This window comes from Apis cerana, linkage group LG11 (genome assembly GCF_029169275.1).
Source record: "Apis cerana isolate GH-2021 linkage group LG11, AcerK_1.0, whole genome shotgun sequence".
Classification (NCBI taxonomy): Eukaryota; Metazoa; Arthropoda; class Insecta; order Hymenoptera; family Apidae; genus Apis; species Apis cerana.
Genome location: NC_083862.1, coordinates 14,682,522 through 14,709,519, shown reverse-complemented (window position 1 = coordinate 14,709,519; position 26,998 = coordinate 14,682,522). Strand labels below are relative to the sequence as shown.

Genomic DNA, 26,998 nt, shown 5'->3' with positions numbered 1-26,998 from the left:
ACCCATAATCAATAAAATCTCTATAGATCCTTTATAATTTCAATTTCTAAAATCTTTAGAAGTTAATTCATGATACATTTTCTATAAATTAAACACGTTTGCAAAAAATAAAACGATGCAATTCCGTTATCGTGATTCATAAATAATACGAACTCAATAGCATATCAAGCATGAGACCATCCATACTGATCGATCTTCTGGCATGGCGCGACTAACTGTGAAAAGCTGGCGGTGCCGACAGCGCCGCCTATCGTCGACGGCGGCGTCGTTCTCGTTCTATCTTCGTTGGTTTGTGTAGGTACTTACTTACATACTACCTAGTAGTAGGTAGTGTCGTTTCCCGCGTGTAAACACACTGCGGTGTGTAGTCGTATCGTGTCCCCCTTCACAACCTCTTCCGATAACGAACGTGTTTTACGCGCCACACCAAAATAATCCGATTACCGGGGCCAAACTAGCCTTTAAAAGTCGCCTTCGAAACGAGAAAAGAGCGGGAAAAAGGGAGGTCCTTAACCTCTTTTGATTCGCTAGCTGCTTTACGCTTGATTCCACGTCAAGTTTTAATAAACTTGTCCCAGTTGATTTCGCCTAATCAAATTCGTCAATTTAGAAAATAACCAATCTAATTTTAATTTTTTTGTTTTATTCATTTATTATTATTCTTTTTCTTTTTATTATTATTATTTTATATAATTCATATTTTCTTTGTCTTCTATTGAAAAACTAATGTGGAATGTAAATGTTAAACATACTATTTTTACATTTTTATATTTATATTTCGATATGATTTCGAGCTTGTTTAAACACAAGAGTAGAATCTGTGTTTTAATCGATACTTCCGCGGAATTCACGATAACGCGATAGAGTTAATAAAATGTTTCAATTACTTATCGATTGTGTTCGCTGAAATTAACGAGTCACCGTTCGATATCGAATATTCAAAATTATTATCATTACGTTTTAAAAACCACGTACTTCATAGTATTTCTGATCTTTCGAATCTTTAATAGCTATAACATCAGTGAAAGTCAAACTAGAAAGGTAAGGGTCGCTTAACACAATTCGTTTTAAGATCGAACGTCTCCGATGGAAAGTGAAATTTTTTGTTTTTTTATCATATATATATATATATATATATATATATATATATTATATAATACATAATATATTTATTATTTAATGAATTGCTTTGTGAATGATCTTTAATTTTCAAATTTCTTTGTTCGTTAAAAATAAATTTTTTATTCAATATTATATGTTTACGCATGGTTTTAAATTAATTTAAAAAAATTCACAGAAACATATGATTAATTTTTATCAAATAATTTTTTAAAAAATCATGCATCTGAATGATTGTGAGAGTGATAAATATACATGAAAAAACAACCAATATTTTCAAAATGTCTGTTTATCGATTTGGAAGAAGACCGTATATACTATGTCTCTCTTACTATGCTATGTACACTTCTACAAATCTTGTGTTCCTACGGAGTATAGCGAGATCAGATTTCGAATCCTCAGGATACGATACCTACAAGGTCTTTACTTGAATGCTATAGTATAGTATACGCATAGATTCTATGAAATAAGTATTGATCATTTATCATTTTTTGTTTTTTTTCTATTGATTCTTTCTTTATACTTAAATATTATTAAATTTATAATACTAAAAAAAAATATTAATTTTTAAAAGAAAAATGAGGTTTTTAGAAAAAGAAGGAATTTAAATGAATCGAAAATTTATGATTAGTAGTAAAATAAACTACAGAGCTTAGAAAGTTCTCGAAAGGTCCGGACTTTGCGTCAATAAAAGAGATTAATAAGTGAGATAGAAAATAGGAATTAACACAGAGAGGATTAGAATCGAAATTCTATTGAAAATTATTAATGCAATAATCTTTGGTGAAAGCAAATCGAAAATGCATTTTCGTTAATCATTTTATATATTTGATATATATTTTTTTCTTTATATAGATTATTGTAAATAATGATTTATCATGTATTATTAATCTATTAGTATATTATATACTTCATTCATCAGTACAAGTTTTAATTTTAATTTGTTTATATCTATTGGCCATTAAACAAAACCATAATTATTTCTTTCTTTTTTTTACCATTAAATTACTATTAATTATTTGTAATCATATAAAGATGATAAAGAACATATTAGAAATCAAATATAGATAAATCAAAAAGATATTGTTGCATTTAAAATCTTGGCTGAAAAGAAGAATCGATAATTGATAAAGGAAGTACAATAATCTTAATCTATAAATCTATTTTGTAATTCAGTTAAAGATGAATCTTCAATATCAAATTCGAGAAAATTGTTAATTTTATTTCAATAAACGCTCCATAGAGGAATTAATCAATATTAATCAGTTTTTAGATTAGTTAAAAGGTTAATAATTTTTCTAAGATTCGATGAAAATTGACTGTAGGATTTGTTGTTCAAAGAATAGATGATCGTGCATCATTAATTAATTTTAAGAATTCTCTCTCTCTCTCTCTCTCTCTCTGCATTAATTTTTTTTCATTATTATTTAACTTTTAACTAATGTAGAAATAATTCTCATTATAAAATATAAAATATATAAATATTATAATATATATATAATATATAAATATAACTTTAAAATCCATGGAGATTAATAAAAAAGTATAAGATCAAATAAAAGGTGAATATGAAGATAAAAAGGTCATATCGATAAGTCAATATAAACGGTTAAGTTTCTGAGAAGAAACTAGGCATAGAGAATTTTGAAACACCATAAAAATCGATCGGTCGTCTCGTCCTCCGGTTGAGCCGGCTGTTCACTGGTCTACAATGACGCGCTGAGAATGTATAGGTGCTTATAACTACATGTCCATGTATTCGTCTCTGGTAACAGTGAAGAAAAAGACAGACGAATAAAAGCGGAACAAAGACGAAAGTAGAGAATCTATAAGCGAAGAATGGATGTGAACTGTAAAGAGAGCGAGAAAGATGGTACAGTCGGTGTTCAGAAACTGAATCGATGAATAAGAGAAAGGAAGATATAGAAAAACAAAACGAGAAAAATGTCTGACGATGAAATGAGTGAGACAAAAGAGTAAATATACTTTATATTAATAATAAGAAAGAGAAGAAAATAAAATGAAGAAAAAAAGTAAAATAATTTGATTATTTGATAAAAAAAAAATATTATTATATATTAATATTATATTATTTATATTACGATATTATTTTATTTGTATTATTAGTTAAAATAATAAAAATATGTACCGTAAAAAAAGATAGCGGAAAAAAAATTAAATCTAATGAGAAAAATAAAAATTCCTTTAAAAAAAAAATCATAATTAGTGACAAAAGGACACTTATAGAAAAAGTACATAAAGTTAGAATAAAAATGAGCTAAAAAAATTACTATGTGACAATCCAACAAAGAAAAATGATAAATGAATCAGAAGAAAAGATTTTTCTTCTTTTTTTTTCTTTTTGAAAAAAAAGAGCAAAACAAAGAAAGAGAAAAATGACAAAGTTCGAGAGATGAAGTAGAGAAACGTGAACCACACGAACTCATCTTTCTTTCATTTTTCCTCAAATATCTATTTAAAAATGAGTATTTAAAATATATCGCGTTTTACCATGCATTCGAACTTCATTTGAATGATCGTTAACGATATATACATTACATTTGTTATAATTATCACAAACATTCGATTCTATAATAATTTCTATTTTAATATAACAGTTAATTTTTTGATAATAGGATATAATAAATTTATAAATTAATATAATAAATTTTTTGGTTATATATTTTATATTTTGATTTTTTATTATATTTCAATTCTAATGTTCTTTAACAAATTAAAATATGAGAAAAATGAATTTCAATTGTTTATTTATTTAATTAACTAAATCCATGAAGAAATAATTCCGGTAGTTCTTCAACTCATCTATCTGATTTCACACAAATTATTTGCCTTGAAGTGTCATCGATATTCCATATTTCCGGCGCGTCTTTCGAGCGAGAACGATATTCATGGACGAAGGTAGTTCACAAGAGAGCTGGTCGATCGGCAAGAATTAAAATATCGAGCGTCTCGAATAGAGAAGTGCTCGGCAGCAACGAGAGAGAAACGAAGAGACGTAGAGCAACGAAGATGAATAAACTAACAACGAGGATAGAAGAGTTGAGTAGTCCTCGTCCCTCTTTAAAATATACCAAATCTTTTTTCTGCGTTCGAAAAAAAATTTCTATTTTTATTTTGAGATTTCAATAATTTGTATTCAAACCATTTCAGTTAATTCTCTTGCGTAATATTATTGAACATCAATTTATTGATGATTTTTTTATATAATCCATTGTTTTGAACAATCTGTTATTCGATGTTTGCGATTATAACAATGAAAATTTAATGTATTGTAATTTAATGTATTAATTGTAATATAATATTTCAATTAGATAATTCAAAATATAGATTGCAAATTTAACTTTTATTTATTTCGTTTCATGAATTTTAATTTTAACCGATCAATTTGTAATTATAATTTAAACTTTTTACATTTACTGTTGTGTTTAATATTTGAAAGTCATTTAAGAACTATTTTCAAAATTCTTATTTATTATTCATATTATTCAATCTATTTCATTTGAAAAATTGAAGTTTGTTTTTCTAGGCATTATTTATTATTAAATATCTTCATAGATAATATAATATAATATATCAGGTAGAAAAATTTTTGTGGCATTCGAAAAACATTTATAAAAATACATGGTTAAAAAAGTTGCGTGAAATGAGTACGATCGCGCTATAGTATGGTTTGTACACGTGCGTAAAAGGGAGGGGCGAATATGTGCGCATCGGGAGGAGTGGAAAAACGCGAATCAGGACTCGTTCGTAGCGAGGAGCTGTTGGGAGCGTTGTACTCCGGCTGTCTTATAATTGAACAAACACGAGCCATCAAAGTTTCTGAGATCGTTCTGGTTAAAAAAAGAAAAAGATCTCTATTTTTCAGCTTTAGAATCGATTGTCTCCATTGGTATATTAATAATTGATTAATAATTTGTTTATTTTCATTGCAAAATCTTCTGACAAATTTCTTTTTCATGAATAATTATGTTATTTTAAAAGAAAATAAAACATGTGATAACATATAACGATAAAATTGATTATTATTTCATTCTATTCGAAAATTTGAAAAAAAAATAAGTGGAAACAAGAATTTCCATGAAGTTTGATTTTTATGTTTAGCTATACCTGCCCGTTAACCAATAAAAATTGCAGTGTACGAAAGATGACCGAGGAGTGAAGAAGGTCTATAGTAATGGCAGAACAACACTAATGGTTGAAAGAGAGAAAGAGCAATGGTTATACATGATAGAAAAGGATGGAAATCGATGGGGCGGAGTAGGGGACAGGTGTCGAAGTGGAAGGGAGGAAACCGCATGAAGGGGAAAACGACTCGACTCGGAACTCATGTCGTAGCGGTACTCGTTTTCTCTTCGGCACCGCATATCTCGTTGCCACGAAATTGAATAACCGCATGACCAATGCACGAAGTTGCACTTGCTCAAGCTCGAATTTCTTGATCTCGAATTAAACACAATTTCAAAGAAGACGACTTGTTTTTTGAAAAATTAAAAAATCTAGTTATCTACATCGAGTATCATAGTTTTTTAAATTTGGTTTATTTTCAAATTTTGTTTCGTTGGAATTTGACAAATATTTCAAATGCAATAAAATTTTGATAATTTTAATTGTCAATATTTTTTTTTTAAATATTTTCTTTTTCTTTTTATTAAAAAAAGACTCTAATAAATTCGCATCACGTTACAATTATACACCTTCTTCAATACTCTTATCTGTCATTATTCGTATACGAAACTCAAGGAAAAAGGCTTTCCCACTCAACCGGCTAGGCTGACTGGTTCGGTGCTTAGTCACGTGTTGCGCGATACGAATGCGCACCAGTCAAAACGTCGTTGACCGTTCAATGTAGCAGATCGAATCTATCCTCTTGACATATAGATATTTCTTTGTATTATCATTATATTTTTATATTATCCATGATCTTCTTATATTGCAATAAGACAGAATTACAAATATAACTATACAATAAATGAAGACTACATCATACAATAAATGAAATATCAAAATTAGATTTAATTCAATGTATCGATATTTTAACTTATTATCAATTATATTCAATATATGTATGATATGTATTTTATCAATATACTTTTGCATTTGAATAAAATAAATAATAATAGTATATGATTTTATATCATCAGGATAAGGTTTCTAAGATTATTTATTTTAAAAAATTTGTTAGTTTAATACAAATACATAGATTTAGTATCATATTTTGTATCATACTGCGTCATTTTATATCATATCTTTCTTATTTCTTTCTTTTTTCTTTAATCAATTTTTTTCGTAAAATAATTTTCATTCGAGCGGATTAAAACATTATGGTATAACTTGAAACAAGGAATACAATACATACATATTAAAATTGCTTTGCTTGAAAGATATTAAAGATTAAATCTTAAGAATATAGATTTTTAAAATAATTCACATTGTCAAAGAAATTTCTATTTAAATACTGTTAATCATGATTTATACTTAATAGAAATTTTCAAATGATTTATAATGATAATTAAAATAATCTAAAAATGTCATATTTTTTATATCGCAAAAATGTAAAATCTATTCATAGATTTTAATTTGAATATCGATTAATAATCGTAAAGTAATTCGACATATTCTGCTCGTTGTTCCATAATAATTGTTTCTGTATAGTAGTGCGTGTTGCATATTGTCTATAATCGTGTAGAAATTTGCATATGAGTGGGCGAGACCATACAACCAGAAACAGAAAATTGTAATTCGGTAAATAACGAGTTTATCTTCGTCAGTCCATTACGTAATTAACAATCGATAATCTTCTTAGTTGCATATCACCTATTTCTACACGTGTGCTTTTTTTTTACTTAATCTATATAAGATGATCGAATTAACGATATGATATATGATGGCAATAATATTCATTTTCTTTTTTCGTTTTCTTAATTCCTTTTCATCTAATTTTCCAATAAAAAATTTTTATAAAAGAATTTTTTGAAAAATGAAAAATCGAAAAGAAATTCGAAACGATCAATTTTTTAGTGAAAGTAAGAGGTGTCTTATTTTCTCGAATAAAGAAAAAAGAAAAAGAAAAATAAGAAAAAAAGACATCCTACAGGAGTCATCTTTTCTTCGTTGCTTTTACGTAACGGCCTCTTTAAAACCTGGCAAGAAAACACACACGGGGCATCTCCGACTCGCCGCAAAAGTGCTCTTAACCCTCTCGTTCTTTCCCCCTCCCCTCGTGCTGTTCTCTATCACCCCTCCTTTGCTGTTCTGTAGATGGTACCGGTTGATGGCAGTCGCCAAGTTCTTGCTGGATACTCTCATTAGATTACATCAAAGCCGAGAAAAGCGGGAAGATCTGAGTTCCATTATATTCGAATGTGCGCGTACATATATAGTGTAACCAAAAATAAATAAATAAATAAATAATCTGATTATTAAAATTATTTACTTTTACTTGGTGAAAGGAAAGGAATAGTTAATGTGTGACAGAAAATAGAAAATTCGAAACATTCATTGTTACATTTTCGCTTTGATCATAGATTAAATGTAAATGTAATAATATGCTTAATTTTATTATATTAAATTTTATTAACTACATTTTTATAAATAAAATAAAATGATTTTTCAATATATTTATTTACTATTTTAATATTGTTTAAATAAGAATGTAATATCGTTAGACATGCTGAAAATCGGCTATTGAATTAGAACCGGGCAATGAATGAATATGAATAAATCGAATTAACCGAATAATTGGAGAAATGGAAGCAAGAATTCGCTGTTAAAAACTGATTTAACTATGGGGTAAACTTCGGCGAAACGACGTTCTCAAACAAAAGGCTAAAGGACAAGTTTAACATTTTGATACATGAATAGAAAATTTTTTCCTGTTTGTATACGATGGATGGTTGTGTGCACGCGCGCGCACTACAATATTTCACGTGGACGTTCGTACAAAAGCGCACGGCGCATTATCATATCGCATTACGGTACTTACACGCGCATACATCTACTAAATTCCTCGGTATAATGTACTCTTCCTATCTACCATTAAATCAAACGCAAAGCACCTAACCAGTCGGACAGTTCATTTGGTTCACTGGTTCTGCCTGCGTGCTCATATTCATCGTGGAAATCATTGCTTTCTTTCCGAATATTTTGACGAAAGTAATAAGGATAATTTTTCGATCGTAAGTAATTTCAAGAAATTCTTGAATTATTGCGATTAATTCTTGTGATTAAATATAGATTACGATTCATTCCGTGCATATTACAATATGAAAATTCATTAATTTGAGATATACATATATAAAAAATCATAAATTGAACGTGAATCATTTAAAATTCCCCTTTCGTTTATTTAATCAAACCTATACTCCATACTTCTTCAATAATTGTCAAAAGCGATAAATCTTCCATGAGAAAAAAATAGTATTTATTCCAGTATAGGCGTTCAGTGACGAAGTTCATCGTAGGACAAATATTGCAATGTATATGTGCATATATAACTTGTATACCGAAGGATGTGTACGAGTTTAAGCAGAAGATACAAAGGGGACCAGAACGGCGAGGAGACGAGAAATCGTAGAGGATGGGCGAGTGGTCGAGAGGGCAGAGGGGTGACGATGAGAGTGAGTAAGCTTGGTGGGGGAAAAAGGACTCGGAACTCGTGTCGTAGCGGTACGACGTTCGGTCGGGTATCTCCGCAACGCGAGCCACACGCTCGGCCGGTGTCGGCTCGCATACGCGCTCAGTCGTGCACTGGCCTCGCTTGCGAACGAACGTCGGGCGAGAGCTATTCGATACGTACAACACGAAATACGTTCACAGTGTTTTCTTCTTCTTTCATACATACGTATGTGCGTAAGTGTGTGTATACAACCGGCAAGAGATATACATATACATTTATATACGTGTATTGTATAATACACGCAACTTTCCTTCCTATTTCGTCCGTCAATCGTCTCACGTAGAAAGGGTTAATGTGTCGTGTACGAATATACCGAGTGCAATCAGTAGTGATCTATCGAAACATTATGTTATGACTGATATTTATATATATATACATATACATATATACTAATAGTGTAGTGACAGCAGTGACGAAGGGACGCCAAGTCTAACGTGCTCCGATTAACTTCGTTCCGTTAGTCAGCCGAGTGTGTGGTAAAGTTGAGAGTGCCTGCGAGAGTAGGAAGGAAGAACAAAGAAGCGAGTCCTTTGCCAGTCGGTGGAAGTGAGTGAGGTTTGCGAAGACTGTCTCCTCTTGAAGTCTCTCTTCTCTGTCTCTTCACTCCTTTCTTTGTGGATCTCAGTGTTCTCTTCAGCTCTTTCTCTCGCTTTCTTCATCTCTATCATCGACGTGTGAACAGCAACGACAAGTTGATTTCGTCTCGAGGTAAAGTGATTTTATATGACGTCACGAAAGCGATGTCAAGTTGAGCAACCTCCATCTACGCACGTCACCTATTTGTTCACGTACTCTCTATCCCCACCTTCGTTCCTTACCCCTCTACAAGACTTGTTTTTTTCCTCCCTTGTCGCGTCGAATATAGCGCGTGACGATCTTGTGATGAATAAGTACCGATATTATGCGCTTATGCTTATGACACAGCATCTATTATCAATCGCTAACGTAATCCGGGGATAAACGTTGGCACCTTGAATTTTTTTGTGTGGGTGTTACTCTTGAGGATTAATGAACTTCTTTCTTTCGATCTTTTCGATTCAAGGAATAAATTTGAAAATGGAATGATATATATATTTTGTTTGTAGTATCAGGGATGTAATATTATTGGAACAAAATAACGAGAACGATGCAGGCTTAAGATTAAAATTGTATAATAAAAATATTTTTTTCGTAAATATATATCAATACGAAAAATCTACAATATATCAATTATTTTATCAAGACACATGTTTTTGATGAATTATTTATATATTACATATAAAAATATTAAGTAGATTGTATATATATAAATAGTAATTCATTTTGTGAGTGAGATCAAAATATTATCCGATGTTTAATCTGTCTTCTATCTAATATTGTAGCAACGGTTCAATATATTGTTACGGCATATCTAAATAGTCCATAGCCTTCGATTTATCACGTTCAGCGGCTGCTTAGGGAATGCCATTAAGTGGATTGCTTAGCCACTATCGATTTTGTATACTTTAGAGTCGTAACGTATGATGGAGCCAATCTGTGTATCTTATCCATTTTTTAACATACATTTATTTCCAACTAAAGCTAAAGGTATTTATTAAATTAAATGAAAATTATTAATCTTAGAATGAATTTTATTTCAAATTCTTTTAATAATATTTAATTTTAATGAAAATATGCTTAAACTAATAATAAAAAAAAATATAAAGCAGAAAAATAAAAAAAAATAAAGAAATAAAGAATTTTTTTTATTTAATAAAAATAGACTATATGAAAAAATGAATAATGATTCAATGATATTTTTCTAAATTTTTTTCACATATTCATGCAAGATTAAACATTTAATTTGGAAAGTATTAATAAAATTAAAATAGATTGCTTTTATGCGATTCTTCTCATGTTACTGTGGTTTTAGTCTGACTTCGTTCCTTCTCTTTCTTTTAAACAACGTAACATATGCGCACAAATTTATGAACAGAAAACATATCGAGTTATTATCGCGAGAACCGCATTAACCTTCGATCGGTAACAGACTAACAGTATCACTTGAACTGTACAAATCTATTTCAGATTATAAAATTTTACTATATATAAATCAATTATTAATTCTATAAATAATAAAACGAAAGAATAAATGATAAAAACAATTTTATTTAAATATTTTTAATTTATCAATAATTGAATTTTATTTTATTTTTAATATCATTAGCTAATTATTACTGACTTTTCTCGCGAAAACATATCAAAATCCTTAAGATCCCTTTATATCATATTCTTCTTACTGGTTCGCGCCTTGTCTTCTTACTTATATATGTATATTCAAGGACGATTCGGATATAACTGCCCACACGCTCTCTTTTAAATAAAGAAAAAATTATACGATTAAAGAAATATAAAGTAATGTAATAAAAAATAGAGTTTTTATAACAAATAAAATGTTATAAAATATGCAGGTAATTCTTTATACAATTTTTTTTTTGTTTCAATTAAATATATCAATTAATTTTCGTTATCAATTGATTACAAAGTTATAAATAAAATCAAATAATTTCTTCCTTTGTTTAATAGCAAATAATTGTTAAGAAAATATTGAAAGAAATATTTTAAAAAATAATAGAAAAATTTTACATAGACATCGGTTTTAACCGAGAGATTAAAGTTACATTTGTAGCCTCCTGCCGCAGCTAATCTACATTATTCTACGTGTTATGTATCATCTGGTCGGTCATGCGTGTTCCCCCCCGACTTAAAATTCAACGACAGCATCGACGTAACTATTTACGACTCTACCAAGACGGTCCCTTGCGACATCCAATACTAACCTCAACATACATATCCTACCGTTTAGATAATGTATCGAACATTTACTGCATAGTCGAAGCATCATAATCACGGTGCCATAATATCTCTAAGATTCAATATTGCATATTATAAATATTTTCTATCCAAACGTCTAAAATTAAACTATAGTCGAAATATTCGATTGAAAGTTGATCCATGCTAGCCAGAATTATTTTCTCATTTTAAAAGTGCTTTACAGAGGGCGCGAAAATCGCCTATCGCCTAAGCCAATCATCGATTCAAAGAGTCGTTATATATTTAATCGCGATGTATGATTGGTTAAGAACTAAAACACAAATTGTGACCAATAAGGGGATCTGTATGTAAAAATCAGCTCTGGAACTTGCTAAATGCGTTGGATATTGGATGAAATGTATCACAGAGCGAAGCAGACGTTAACTCCGCTTTAAAATTCTACGGCAAGAGGCTCGTAACTATTTACGTCCTGGTCGAGAGCATATAGTTACTTTCATAGGGCTATGCGACGCATCTGTTTGACTAGGGAACACATGCAAACCTCGTTTCTCTTTCTGTGTGCACATAGAAACGACGATCTAAACTCTAAACAAAGGTATTATCGCGCATATCAGATCTGCGTTGAATTACAAAGTGACTTATGAAAGGGCATCTAATCGTATAAGTAACTTACAAAAGAACAATAACCGGATAATGCAATTAATGGTACAAAAAATTTCATTTCGACATCGGCTTATTATATCTTACTTATACTTACGTATACTTATTCATAGATAATAAATCCTTCATTGACTGGTATATTTTTTGTATATCGAAGAAAATATTTTTCAAAATTGATGATGATTTATAATTGTATAAATTTTTTTTAACAATGTATTATTCATACATTGAATACATGTATTGTAGATAAATATTTTCTATGTGATCATTATTAATATTCGTTCACGAATAGAAGTAATCGCAAACAGATCGCATTTCTTTTGATCATTCTAACCAAAGATATTTTGCATCGAACCGAGGATGTTCAATAACGATTGACGATGCTTTACATTTATTTCGCGTATGATTAACGAGCACCATTATAATAGTTTTTCAACCAAGTCTCGAGCACAACTCCTTTTATTTGCATATCGATTCCTTCCGCGATTGAAACTTACGCACATATTAACGTAGAGGGTGGCATAGTTATATCATAGATTGTAGCGATAAGTGTGTTGTATAATCGTACAAAAATGTTCGTAATTTGGAAGCATTTTATCGCCTTACAAAACAATAATACAAAACAAATTAAATTATCGAATCGATAAAAAAAACGAGAAACGAAATATTATTTGCACATTTATCAGATATTTGATTTTTCCATCCATGTTATCTTTCAATTAGTAAAAGAGGAAATTACCGAATTTAAAAAGATTATATTATAAATATATCTCTGTGTTATTGAAGGAATAAAAATTGCCTCAAAGCATAAAAAATCCATTGCGGCGTATTCTTTTGACTCTGGGATGCGAAGGAACGAAAACCCGTTAGAAATTGTTCGATGCTACTCTTGCATGTCGCGAACGGTCATACATGCCTGCCGTGACAGCTCTATACAGTGGTAGTAGTAGTTATTCGTGAGCACGCGCATGTGTGTGCAATGCGTGTGCACGAACGGCAAGCGTGCACGTCCGCCATAGGCCGTTTCTCGTCGTCGAGTTACAAAGGCTGAGTAGAGTAAGCGCGTCGAAAGAAGAACGGCGGCAGTGTGAAAGTAAAGAAAGTGGGCCGCTCCAAGTAGTGTTCAACCTAGTACTTACTTACCTACCTTCCTTTTTCTGCTGTCATGATTCTTTTTTCTATCCAAGGATCAGTTAATCATTCAACAAATTATAAAAATTATGAATTACAAATTTCTCTAATATTGCCGTAATAACTGGAAGGATTATTTTGTTTCAAAGTTAACTTCATTTAAATTGAATTAAAATTAATTTCGAGTTAAAACGTACTTAACGGTGATATTTTGATTTTTTTTTTTTTTTATATATATAAGAGGTTACTTAGATATTTTAACGATCCAGTCGATAAGGTAAACTCATTTATTTTAAAGTGAAAGACTGAAAAAAAAAAAATGATTCTAATGAAAAATTTAATGATAGAAGTTAATAAGTGTGACTCTCAATTTGTTTATTGTATTAAATTTAATCTAAAGTTCAGCAATGTAGACAAAATAAACCTGTATTAATTTCTTAAGAGATTATCGATTGCCGATTGGGACTTGGTGCGACGAGTTCGCGCATGATTCTATCGTGACGTTTGGTCACTTTTACTAATTCCTCGGTATTTGTAACATGGTGAAATACAAATTAATTGTATCATGTCAGAGATTCTAGAAAGTTGTCGCCAAGATGATTGTTATGATTCTGGACTGAATCCAATATCAACGTAGCTCAATTAGTGTCATGCTAAAAATCTCATATACGAGATTGTCACGTGTTGTGTTATTGATTTAATATAATAATAAACTTGAATAGAAATAATATGTGTTATCAAATATCTGTTAGAATCGTTTCAAAGAGTTATATATGTATATCTTGTCTTTAAGTTTATTTCCGATAATTTGAATTGCTATTTCTTTCATATGTACGATTTATCGATAGAGTAAAATTTAAACGAAGTTTTAATATGAGGTTTTCACGAAATTAAAAGTTCGTTGGTCCGTCAAACGCTGAAGAGGTTAGACAAAATTTTTTTTTGATAAGATAGTATAAAAAGAAGAAATAAAATTTCTTTTTTCTTTAAATCGATCATTTTTTTATGTTTTTATTCCTCTCTGAAAGTCAGTTTATGAATCGTGTAAAGAATTATCCAAAAAATAATATAAATTATCATAATTGTGTCACGAAGTGAAATATATGTACGATTCCACGACTTTCACGAAAGATATTGATTTCGAAATATAAATTTTGTTCGTATGATTGATTTTGAATTAACATTGACATAATATCTGATTACACCTTTTTATTATTAAAACAAACTATTGTTAAAAATATTATTTATAAAAGTTATAGTTATTTATTTATACGTAAATTTGGCCAATTATTTAGATAATAATTGTAATCAAACGAAATAAAGAGAAAACAATGACCTGAAAAATATACCGTGTCTATTTGAAAAAATTTTATTATCATTGTTTCCGACATTGTTATTCTTTCGAATAAAATCGTCAAGAAATGGATTAGTTGGCATAGTTCCATCATCGAATGGCTTCTCAGTACTCCATGCAATAGTTGCGAAGAACATTTCATTCTTTGAATTTATGCTGTAAGATATACATATGTATCTTTTTGATATTACTTTCTAAATTATGCTAAAAAAATCATAAATAGATAGCTTAATAATTAACATAATTTATCGAAATATAAAAAAATATTTACTTCAAATAATATTTTAAATATAAAATAAAATTATAATTAAAAGGGAAGAGTAAAATTCAGTGTTTTCAAAACATTTTTAATGATTAATCGATTTCTCGAATTTTCATCTGCGACTGTAAGTTCGAAAAGCAATATCGGTTAATTCGCAATCGAATTCACAGGAAATTACATTCGACGAAGGTATATATTCGCGACAGGCCCTCGAAATGCAACAGATCAACCGTAACGATCATTTCAAGCTAACCGTTTTATCGAGTTTTAAACAATTTTGTTGAAATATTATTTCGAAGGCCTTTTTTTAAATTTTATTTCCTATTTATTTATTTATTTATTTTTCTTTTTTTTCCTATAAAGAATCCATATGAATTTTCAATTTATTATATCATCAAAAAAAGCTTTTCGTATTTTATGTTTTTGATGATTATTTTCCTTCTAATTGTGAAAACGTTCCTCGTACATTTCCTTCTTATTTAAACACAATGCGTAATATAATACAATCCGTTCAGTTACATACATACAATCAAACATATACACACCAACAAAATAGTAATAGATCGATACACACGATACGCAAGTTGATACAAAAGTAACGTGCTAAGAAAAAAAAGGCTGCTTTTGTTCCTTTTTACCGACCGATTCGATTACTAAAGGCACGTTTCTATATATACACTGTATATACGCATGATATTCTCTTTGAATTTTTATCGATTACGCATCGCGTTTTCTCATACCGTTCAACGATTTTTACGTAAACAGTTGGCGATTCAATCATGTTCACTTAAACACCAGTCGGTAATATAAATTCCCTTCTTGAATATATAACTGATAGTTCTGTTGGGAGAAAAAAAAGAAAAGTAACTCTGTGTGTCTCTTCTCGTATCTTGATGGAACGTGCCGTAAACCCTGTTTTGTTTTCGTAAGCGCAGTTACTGAGCCTTATCCATGCAAACGGTCTGACGATACACACTTAACCGCACGCATACTGAATTCGTTAGCTCGCACGTGCGCGTATTTAACACCCTATACTCAAGCATCTTTTTCAGCAACCAAAGACACACACACACACACACACACACACACACACACACACACACACACAAATACTTTTTCCCCCGAGAAAGTTGCCTTTCGTTTTTAGACTCATTTAAAAACATCTATATTTTTCGATATTTAAATATTTATGCATACTAGATTAAATGAAATATTTTAATTATTAAAAATAATAATTTTAATAATTAAATAAATATAATATTTTTAATACGATAAGTTTTAATAAAACTTTGTTGTTTAATTGTTAGTATCTACAAAAAATTTTTTTCTTGATATTATTAAAAAAAACTATTATATATTTATTTGATATTTATTGATATATATTTAAAATTTAAAATGATTTATTTTAACACGACAAAGATCATGCAAATGTGAAATCAATATTGATTTATTATATTGTCAAAATGTCACTATGCGATCCGTTAATAAATACGTTGTTGGCAAACTAACGTGTTTTCCCATGATTCGTCGTGTGCAATATAATACACGATGAGCCAACTGTTTTAAGTATATATGTTTGCAAACACATGCTAAAATTACAATTATTTTCAAGAACTTCAAAACAATATATTATAATAAACAATGCAAACTTTTTTTATTAGTTTTTTATTATATATTTTTATAATAAGGAGATATAGAATAAATATAACCTTGACAAATCGATTTCAAAATGAGAACGTTTATGCGATTTAAAACGGATCTATTTAACGATGAAAGCCATGCAACATCCAATGTGCATAGCGTACATGCAAAGAGAAACAAAGAGAGGATAACATTCCAGCGCGTAAAGAGAGGGATCCGTAGTAAATTTAGCGCACTGATCTCATTCTATGGTGAATACATAGACGAAAATAGTGGAGCGGTGAATGTATTCTTAAGGTGCGTTTAGGTCGGGCCGCATGTGCGCGTAATCAGTGGTCAATAGTCACGGATTGCGCAGTTCGATTCAATAAGATGTTGAATGTCATTTATATCATTTATCGATATTGCATCAAATTGAATCACTTTCTTTTATAAATCATCTTTACTCTGTATAATATATGCATAATATATACAGATGAAAATTAATTTAAATTAACAAAAAAAGTTATTGATGAAAATAAATCTGACTAAAATTCTTTTTTTTTTCGAAATGAATTTTTTTATTTGTAATTGCGTTGATTTATAAAAAATAGTTAATAACCAATATAAACGCACCTGTTACCATACAGACGATAATAGAGGAATATACGTGTATATGCGCATCCGTTCGTTCACTTCTGGAATGAGTTTCGAGCCAAGAGAAGTACCGGATTTGTACACAAGTGGCGCTGCAAACGCAACGTTAATCGAAATTTCAGGAGAATGATGACTGGGTTTCACTCATAGAATCTTGATTTTCAATTTTTTGTTGCTAACTTTCCGCAAGTTACTCATAAAAATAGTTATTGTTACAAGTAATTTTTATATTAATTATAAAATATACTTTTACATTTCATTTATATATATATATTTTTTTTCTGATAACAAATATAAATGCTATTTACTAAATGCTGTTACTATTAGTTATTGACGTTTATACGTATCAATTATTATACCACGTAATTACTAATATTTTACTTACGTTACATTTATATACATTTCCATACATTTCTTCAAAGAAATTATGCATACATATGTTTATATCGTTAATATATTTTTAAAATATTTATCGCTAGAATGAATTTTTTTTTCCTGATTGTTTTAACATTCTTTTCCTATTATAAAATTTGATTCGAAATATAATTTTTTTTCTTTTTCATCTCTAATTTATAATAATTTTGATAAATGGAGTTTTATTAATTATTTATTAATTTTTATTTTGATATTTCTTTCATTACAGGTATTGAATATTTTCAAAGAAAAATTAGAAAACATTATTTTTATGAAAACGAAACTTTTACGAAAATTGAATCGATTCGTGACTGAAACGACATTCGTTTCTGAAACAATGCATGGAGATCAAATATCTGCTAAGTGTCATTTATTTCCTCATGTTATAAGAATTATTAAATAAAAATTTAATAATAATCATTATATTTTAGAATGTCATTATATAAAATCCTGACAAAACGTATTAGATGAATTGTTAACGATGAACATATAATGCTTAGAAAGCTTGATTCTTGAAATTGGAATAATCACGATTGAATATACCAGATGTATATAGATATGTTTGACGCATACGCGAGTACACTTGATTAGAAATAGAGAATGATCAAGAATAATCTTAACAGTGACAAATATTTTCCTCTTTTATAATTTGATATTCTTTTATCAATGAATATGACGCTATGAAAAGTAAATATTATCGATATACGTAAAAATTTAATATTAATTAATTATAAAACATTTTAATCAACTTGAATATTTAATTATGATATAATATTCATTCAAAGTTTGAATAAAATTTTTTGGATTGACGCGATGTTCTAAAATACACTTGCACCTTTGAATGACACTGATTTAACACAGATTTCGAAAGTTTATAGATACCACAAATGCACACAAGCTTTTCCTCTGGTGTTATCGCAACAAAAACACGGGCATGGCAACAAGGAGAGTGCTGCGTCTTCCACCAGCTGGTGGAACGCATGACGTCACGCGTCTACCTACACTGACGATGCTGTTGTCCTCACTCTCTATCGATACACACTAGACTCTATCCCCACCACTAGCAGTATCATGTCCCCTCCATCGAGAGACTACCGGAATACTCACACATGCTACAATCAGTTGGCATATACGTATTCAGTGACGTATGTACGTGGCACAAAACACGTGTCAGGGCCGTAGTTCCTATTAGTATACCTCCTATGGAAGATTCATTGAATCTTCTTGCTACATTTATTGGCAATCGTGATATACAGAAAAAATAGTTACTTATTCATACTTATGTGAACATAATATAAACATAAATTAATTTTAAATAATGACGTAATTATTTACATCTTTGGGATCTTATTTTTATAATTCAAAGTAAATGATGAAAAGAAATTATATATTCTATTTTTAGATCAGATAAAAAATTTGAAAGAAAATATCTTTTGTATAGTTGTATACTTTGGTACGAAGTATTAAAATATAAAATAAAAAATTTGTATAAATGCACTATTAATGAGATAGCCGAATATCGGCGACACGAGCCGATCCATCCCTACCACGACCGATCTCCGACTCGAGTCTACAAAAGTGGCAGCAATGGTAGGGATAACATCTGCTCTTAGCGTGATTGCCGTGTATTGATGTGGCTTTATGGCGCGCAGCAAGCTGTGGGCAACAAAGTAAGCTTACGGTCGTTAATGTTCCCTACTACGTGAAATTCGAGGCCGCTGGAATATTGCGCCGCGTACAACTCGGCGTGCTTCATTGCGTTCCAAGCGAAATTTATAAAGTTACGGTACAAGCCAGTTTCTACGGACAAGAAATTCGAAAACTGTTTGGTCAAACTTAAAAACTAGAATCAACGAAATACTAACATATTACATATAACTTATTTATCTATTGCTGAAAGGAAATCCTTTGAGATGACACAGAATTATAAAAAATATATATATTTTATTCTCTTACTCATCTATTCTCCAATTTATTTTGTAGTACAAGACTTTAAAAGCAATATGAATGCTTAATTTTATAATTGTTTTAAATCTATCAGAAGCAATCAAGTTTCTAATATCTGTATCTGTATCATGTTTGTAAGTTTTTTTTGAACAATATATGATATTTATGTATGTAATACTTATTTATATAAGTGAAACAGAATTAGCCTATGAGCAACGAGTTATGTCTACAGAACGATGATCCGTACTGTGTTGTAATAGACACGTGTAATAATCATTATAATACTCTTTTATATATTACATAAGAGAAAATCTTTTATTGTACAAATCTCGGTAATCAATATTGTACAATCAATTGATGTTAATGAAAAAATTGTTATATAATTATTTTTTCCTTGATGTATTATTGATTTTCCATTGCAGTTGATTTTATTTAATTTAATTAATACTAAGTATCATATTATTTTAAAAGAAGATATAAAATTTAAAACAGTAAATAGCTCAATTATGCAAAATAATTAATAATTTACTATTTATAATACATATGTATGTATATTTGTCTTGTTGTAATAATAATAAAAAATTAGAATGATTAGAGTGAATTTAAGATGACGTATTTTACTCGTCTATTTATTTCCGTTCTCGGATTCATCAAGTCTAGGGTGTGTTGTGTGAAATCAGTGAATCGGAGAAAGTGAAGGATGACATTCTTTTCGTATATTTCTCGTTTTCGTGTTACCGAATCTTGTGTTTCGTTCAATTCGCATACATACATAGATAAAAAATTCGGCAAAATTTTTCGTCGGATTTTTTGTCTATTGAATTTTTCAACCTGTTGCATCGTGTATTCTTTTGTTTTGTTTTTTAAATACCATTCAAATAATATTGCGCAACATGTTCTTGTAATATCGAAAGTGAAAGTAATTTTTGTTGTGACTGTTATTTTTATAAAAATATAAAATAGTGTTAAAAAATGTAAAAATTATAATTATTTATTTAAAAATAAGTTATTGAAAATTTTATTATTTTTTTTTTTTATATTAAATTAATATATTTTTTTTGACGTAAAATTTATAAAACGGTATCAATAATTTAAAGAAAATTGAAAAAACAGTATAATTATTATATGCTTAATAAACGTATCACTGGATGGATTTGTTTTTTTGCTTAAGACTCGTATGTTTTATCTCGTGTCTTGTACAATACGTAATAGTACTAATGATATATTTCAAGTCGTATTTGTTTTTCATATTTATTACTTGGATATAATTCTACCGTCATCATAAGCATTATTTAACATCAGAATTTATGATAATTAAAAAAATTTTCCGAAATGTGAAAAATCAATCTGTAAAACATAATCTTAAATGATTTTTGATTAATTTATTATGTTACAAATGTCAATTAAGATATGGTACGATTTTATAAAATTTTAAAGTAACAATCGTATTACGAGCAAAAATAACTATAAAAAACAAAAAAAATAACTAGAAAAAAAAACGGAAAACATACTATACATGTATAACGGCTCGAGGGAACGGTACTATGTTCTTCATGGAAACGAGCCTTCCACGAGTCGAGGCTCTATCAATGTAGATCTTAAAGAATCTTTGTTCCTCGAGCACATTATCTCAATATCATATCTTTGTTCCCAAAGAATATCATGACATTCATTTCCTTAGTATCCAATTACTTTCAGAATCTATAGTTAAAAACATTAAAAAAATATTATTTCTATCGAATTGAATAATGAAATCAATATTTTTATTTCATATTACTGGATCATAAGATTATTCTAACTTAGATGTGAAATATAAAATTATTTTTTTTCTATAGCATTATTTAACACTCAAATATGCACCAAAATGAAATATAAAACTCAATTTAAATAAAGTATATTAATTCGGATGAAATTTAAGGCGACACTGTACGGAAGATGTATATGTGTGTGTATGATGATACTGGTGGATTCTTCGAAGAAAGAAACTCGTCTGTTTCATTATTCGAGTTGAGTAAAAGTACTTGCGTTGGCACAATTAACGAGCTCCATCAAGAATCCTTACTAGAGATTCGTGTGCGTGGGTATAAAGTATATATGTGTTTGTATATGCTCGCTACCTGTTCGCTATCTCCGATTACATGCTCACCGATGCATTCGAATAAAGATAAAATGAACAGTATTGAACAATATTGTTAATAATTTTATATTAATATATATAAAAAAATAATGTTTAATTTTTAACATGCATAATTGTATTATTTCAAAACACATAATTAAAATAATTAAAAAAGAAAATATTTAATGAAGAAATATATTTTTTAATATTTCTAAATAAATAAAAATATTTTGTCTATAATTTTGTAATTTTATAAAAAGAAAAAAATGATAATTCGTTATTGAATGTTTTTGATTGCAAATAACATTATATGTAGATATATAATATATGTAACATCTATACATAATGTTCGTTCGACGTATACGCATGCGTACATTATATGTAGTCACACGGCCAATCGTGACGTCACGCGACACCCGATAACACTTTTGTTGTCGTCGGTCTGTCGTCGTCGTACATATGCTGCGTGACACTCAGTTCAGTTTCGGACACCGACGGAAGCTCGTGTGAAATTTATATTCTATGTTATTAATTATTCTAATTTTTTTACAACGAAAATTTTATACGAAATAAATTTTTTTCGTGATCTTCAAGTGATTGCAAATATTCTTAATATTTTGGTGTTTTTTTTTGTTTTTTTTTTAAATCATGTCACACAAAGGAATGTGGAAAGTGTATTAAGTTTAATATTACGCCTGACATTACAGTTTTACATAGTTCGAAAGTGAGTTCCAACTATAGACTTACAATATTATTAAACTGTATTACTTGTCTTTTTGATATATCATAAAGATTGTGTATTTATTATTATTGCAAACTGAAAATATCGTTATTATGATTTAAAAAAAATTTTATGTGAAATTATTAGTTACTTGTTTATCAATTTTATTATGAATATTCAAAATAATATGTAACTTACACTCTTATATAGCAATAAAATGAAATTTTGCATATAAAAATGATAAAAACGATCTCTAACAAAGTTTTGTTCCAATTTTAAATCTTTATTAGCATTTAATAAATGCATTTCATGTGTTAGCAATCCATAAAAAAGCATAAAATACGTATAAAATATGTTTTTAGCGTACTAATCTTGAACAAATTAACTAATTAAAGATTAGAAGATTATTAAGTGATTACAAACTAATTCTTATTTGCGTAATAAAATTACATCATATCTTATAAGAGTGGAAAAATACTCATCAAAGAAAATATATTTTGTAATTATTTTATTTACGAAAAAAACAGACACATGTGTGCTCGTTTAAATTATGGTGACCCATTGTGAGGAAAAAATAAAGTGAACGATGATAATCTTAACAATTCACGCAAACGAGCCGAAGCGGACGATAAGTATCATGTATATCAATGATATTTAATGATTAAATGATTAAGCATTGATGTACATTCTCTGGTTCAGTATTCGCGTTTATTTATAAGCGTGTAAAAGTGTTCGGTGATTTCTTTTTAACCGCATTCCTTTCAAGGCCTCTGCAGGGAATAGATATAGGCAGCAATAGTGTCTGACCCGACCGTCCCTATACACCGCTTTCTACTTTGAACGGTTCAATATGGAGGTTATACCTCCATATCTCTGTTTATACGTTGTATTTTTGTCCTTTGTCTTTATCTTTAAAACTTTGATAACAATCGAAGAAATTCCGTTACTAGAAACAATTTCGATAATTCTTTTAAAGTTTTTATGCCTCTATAAAAAAAGATAAAATAAAAACAAATTGAATAGAATCAAAAAGAATTGAAATAATATATTGAGAAGGAGCAGTGATTCTCAAAAGATTAAGCATATCAGTGTTTTAAAATGATGCGTTTAAATAGATCTAATTCCGGTCGAGGTCAAAGCTCCGTTTAATTGCCAAACACTGCATTAGTCTGATGAAAATTAAAGCATTAAAAATAGCTTACTTTTTAAAATGATTTTTGTTAAAATTGGATTATATCTAATAAAATTAAAAGTTAGAAGTTAATGCTTGCTCTTTAAAATTAATTTTTAAATATTTTGATTGAAATTTGTAACATTAAAAATTAATGAATTGAATTTTAATTGCATATATCTTCTCGTATACTTATTTTTACAAATTCATATTATATTTTGATAAACATATGTTAATTTAATTAACTTAATAATTAACTCATAATTAGAAAATTTTATTATTTCAATTTAATTTATTGATATTTAGGTTGTTTTAAAAAAATTATATCGAAAAAAATGTGGAGGAAGGGGGGAAAAATACGATGTGCGAGAAAATGGAGAAGAATATATACATACATGCAAGTAAATTTACAGGTAAGAGAAGGGAGAGGATGAGGCACACGAGTCAGCAACTTTATAACAGACTTTACAGGTTAGGTAACGTGTATCCATGGTGGTTTTTTTTCTTTACAGAGAAAGTTAGCTTAGGTGCACTTAAAGCGTAAAACCGTGTTTCTGTATACCATTAGTCTTCTTCATTTTATGTAAAGACTTAATTAAATAATTTTGAAATAATTATTAAATATTATCTATATTTAATTCTCGTATTCATATTAGATACTTATTATTAGAAATCGTCAAGGAATTTTTTTTAGAGATGAGAAATCGTGAAAATATTTTTTAATTTTATAAGGCAATAAAAAATTCAGTTGATTTTTTCGTAATAAATGTTATTCTAATTATCGTTTAGTGAAATAATAAAATCATTATTAATTAGTGTCACGCAATATAAAATGTACAATTTTTCAACGTGACTATTAAGATTTAAATTCCTTTATCGACAATAACGGTCATCTTATTAATCCACGAAAGTATCAGAGGAGCCATCTATTGGTTAGTTGAACAAGTAATTTTCGAAATTATTTCTATGAACGTATGATTCAAGTAGTCGCGGAAATCACTTGAAAATAGATCATTCATCATTCATCATTCTATTAAAAAGATTATTAAATGGAAAATCACAAATATTTGTAAAAAGTACAGTATCGAGTACTTAATTAATGAAATAAATACATCAGTATTAATTATTAAGTACATCTGTTTAAACAAGTAATTTTAATTATATTTCTATTATATACAATATTTATATGTTATTTCAATAAATAAGGAAATTAAAATTAAAATTAAAATTATATATTTTTTATTAATATAAAATTGATTTACAATTTTTTTATTTTATTTTTATTTATATTTTGTTTTGATTATTTCAATTTTTAAAATAGAAAAGATTATACAAAATATTTTCTAAAAATACTTAAGTATTATATCTACATTACATTATGAAATTTTCTTGAATCTTTATATTTTTACTCAAATGTCGAAAATTCATTCATATTGGAAATTTCAATTATTTGCGTTTAAAGAAATTCGTTACTTTGATATATATATATATATAAAAATATACGCTCTATAAATAGTATATTACGCACTTTTAATCGCTTACGCATGCTTGAAGTTTATACGATCATTGACATCTTGTGAACTTTTATATAAATTCAATTTAAATTTAAATATACAAAATAATTAAACAAATAGTTATTTCTGATATTCTTTTTATCAATAAAATATCATCAGAACATTTAATAACTAAGTACACTCTAAAGAAAACATGTGTATATAAATCTACTAAATCTTTTTTTGCAATTATGTATTAGATATTAATTGGATAGAATCGAATGTTACGAAACGATTGAGTTACTGTCTTGTTTTTTTTTTTTTTTTTTTACGAAATATTTCAAAATATATACAAAATATAATGTGTCATATGATAACTATTAAATGTAGCATATTAGTAATTTAAGTATAGTAAGTAAAATATATGATGAGAAATTTGCAAGCAAATTACATATTCGTGTCAAATAATTTTACGATCGATATCATGATCCAATGGCTACTTTTATTTCTTACTATAAATGTCGCTTCAATTACAAGTAATAGAATTACAAGGATATTACTCTTATTCTTTGTTGGATATATTATCACTTAGTGAACGCATTCTTATTCTCGTCAATTCCTATAGTTTTATCGAACATCTGAGATTCGTGATTAATTACATTTCAAAGTCATCAAATAGGAAAATAAAATTTTCATAATTTTTAATTGATAATTATGAGATTATTATAAGTAAATTATTGAATCTTTTCAAATAAAAATTATTTCCAAACGTGATCGTATGTGAACGAATTTGAATTAAGGTTCGCATTATATATTAAGAAAAAGAATTTTTAACCTTTCTTTTTATTTCATTCCCAACGGTTCTCATTTTCGATGCATTCAAGATACAAATGAGTTGAAAAAAGATAACGGACAATTTAGAATGATATCTTTCTCGATAACGAACACTTAACAAATTCGTTTAAATAAAACAAACAAAATAAATAACCTTGTGAATATGAAATTGTTCCTCTCCTTGAACTTTGTTTCTTGTTTAAGAATTTCTTGAATAGAAATTCGTTGTTGTGCTTCATGACGTATATAAAAATAGATATATGTATACTCGATGAAATCAGATTACTATATAAGAAGAGAAAAGAACACTAAAGAATTTGATCAATTATTTGTATGGAATATGCATTGTGCAAACATGTAAATACATATGTACTTGCGTACCGCTAGACCGCTTCTATGGTTTTCTTTTTTACCGTCTCTCGGTAAACCGTTATGTCTGCATTTCCTTTCCTTGTCTAGAACATTTAACATGATCTTTCTTTTAGATTTAAAAAAAATTGATTTGCTATTTTTTGAATGTTTATTCGCATGCTTATTTTTTTAAAACGAAATATTTTACACTCTTTATTGGAAAATTTAATTTAATTTAATTTATTAAATATTTATAATATAAAATTTCAAAAATTAATAATTTTTTTCTTTTTCTCTTTGTTTCAGACGCTAAAATGAGATTGGAAGAAGATCTTGTGATTCGTAGGAGCAGACCAACGATGATTTCTGCGAAATACCGTGCAAGAGAAGAACGTCGTCGTCTGTTAAAGATTTCAGCCGGCAAGTTGAGGAGAATCGAAGACCCGGAGGCCAGCCTATGCAGATCGGTTCTTATAAATAATGCTGTCAGGCGACTGCAACGTGAGAACCGAGACGAAAAGACAAGAAATTACGGACTTCCGGTTGTCACATATCTAAATGACTCCACCAAAGAGAATAACGTTTCTAGCAATCTTATCGTCGGAATAACGGACGACGAAACGTCTTCAAGAAAAAGGTAAGGAAAAATATTTAAGCGA

The 26,998-nt window shown here is 28.6% G+C and overlaps 1 protein-coding gene across 2 annotated transcripts in view; it reads left to right on the top strand.

Moving 5' to 3' along the window:
- LOC107994610 (uncharacterized) overlaps nucleotides 1–26,998 on the top strand; it is a 58,933-nt gene that overhangs the window by 30,268 nt on the left and 1,667 nt on the right. For both annotated transcript variants that reach the window (XM_062082338.1, XM_062082339.1), the window contains one exon: nucleotides 26,646–26,976. In XM_062082338.1, the coding sequence (XP_061938322.1) occupies nucleotides 26,646–26,976 (331 nt within the window). The remainder of the gene's footprint in view (nucleotides 1–26,645; nucleotides 26,977–26,998) is intronic.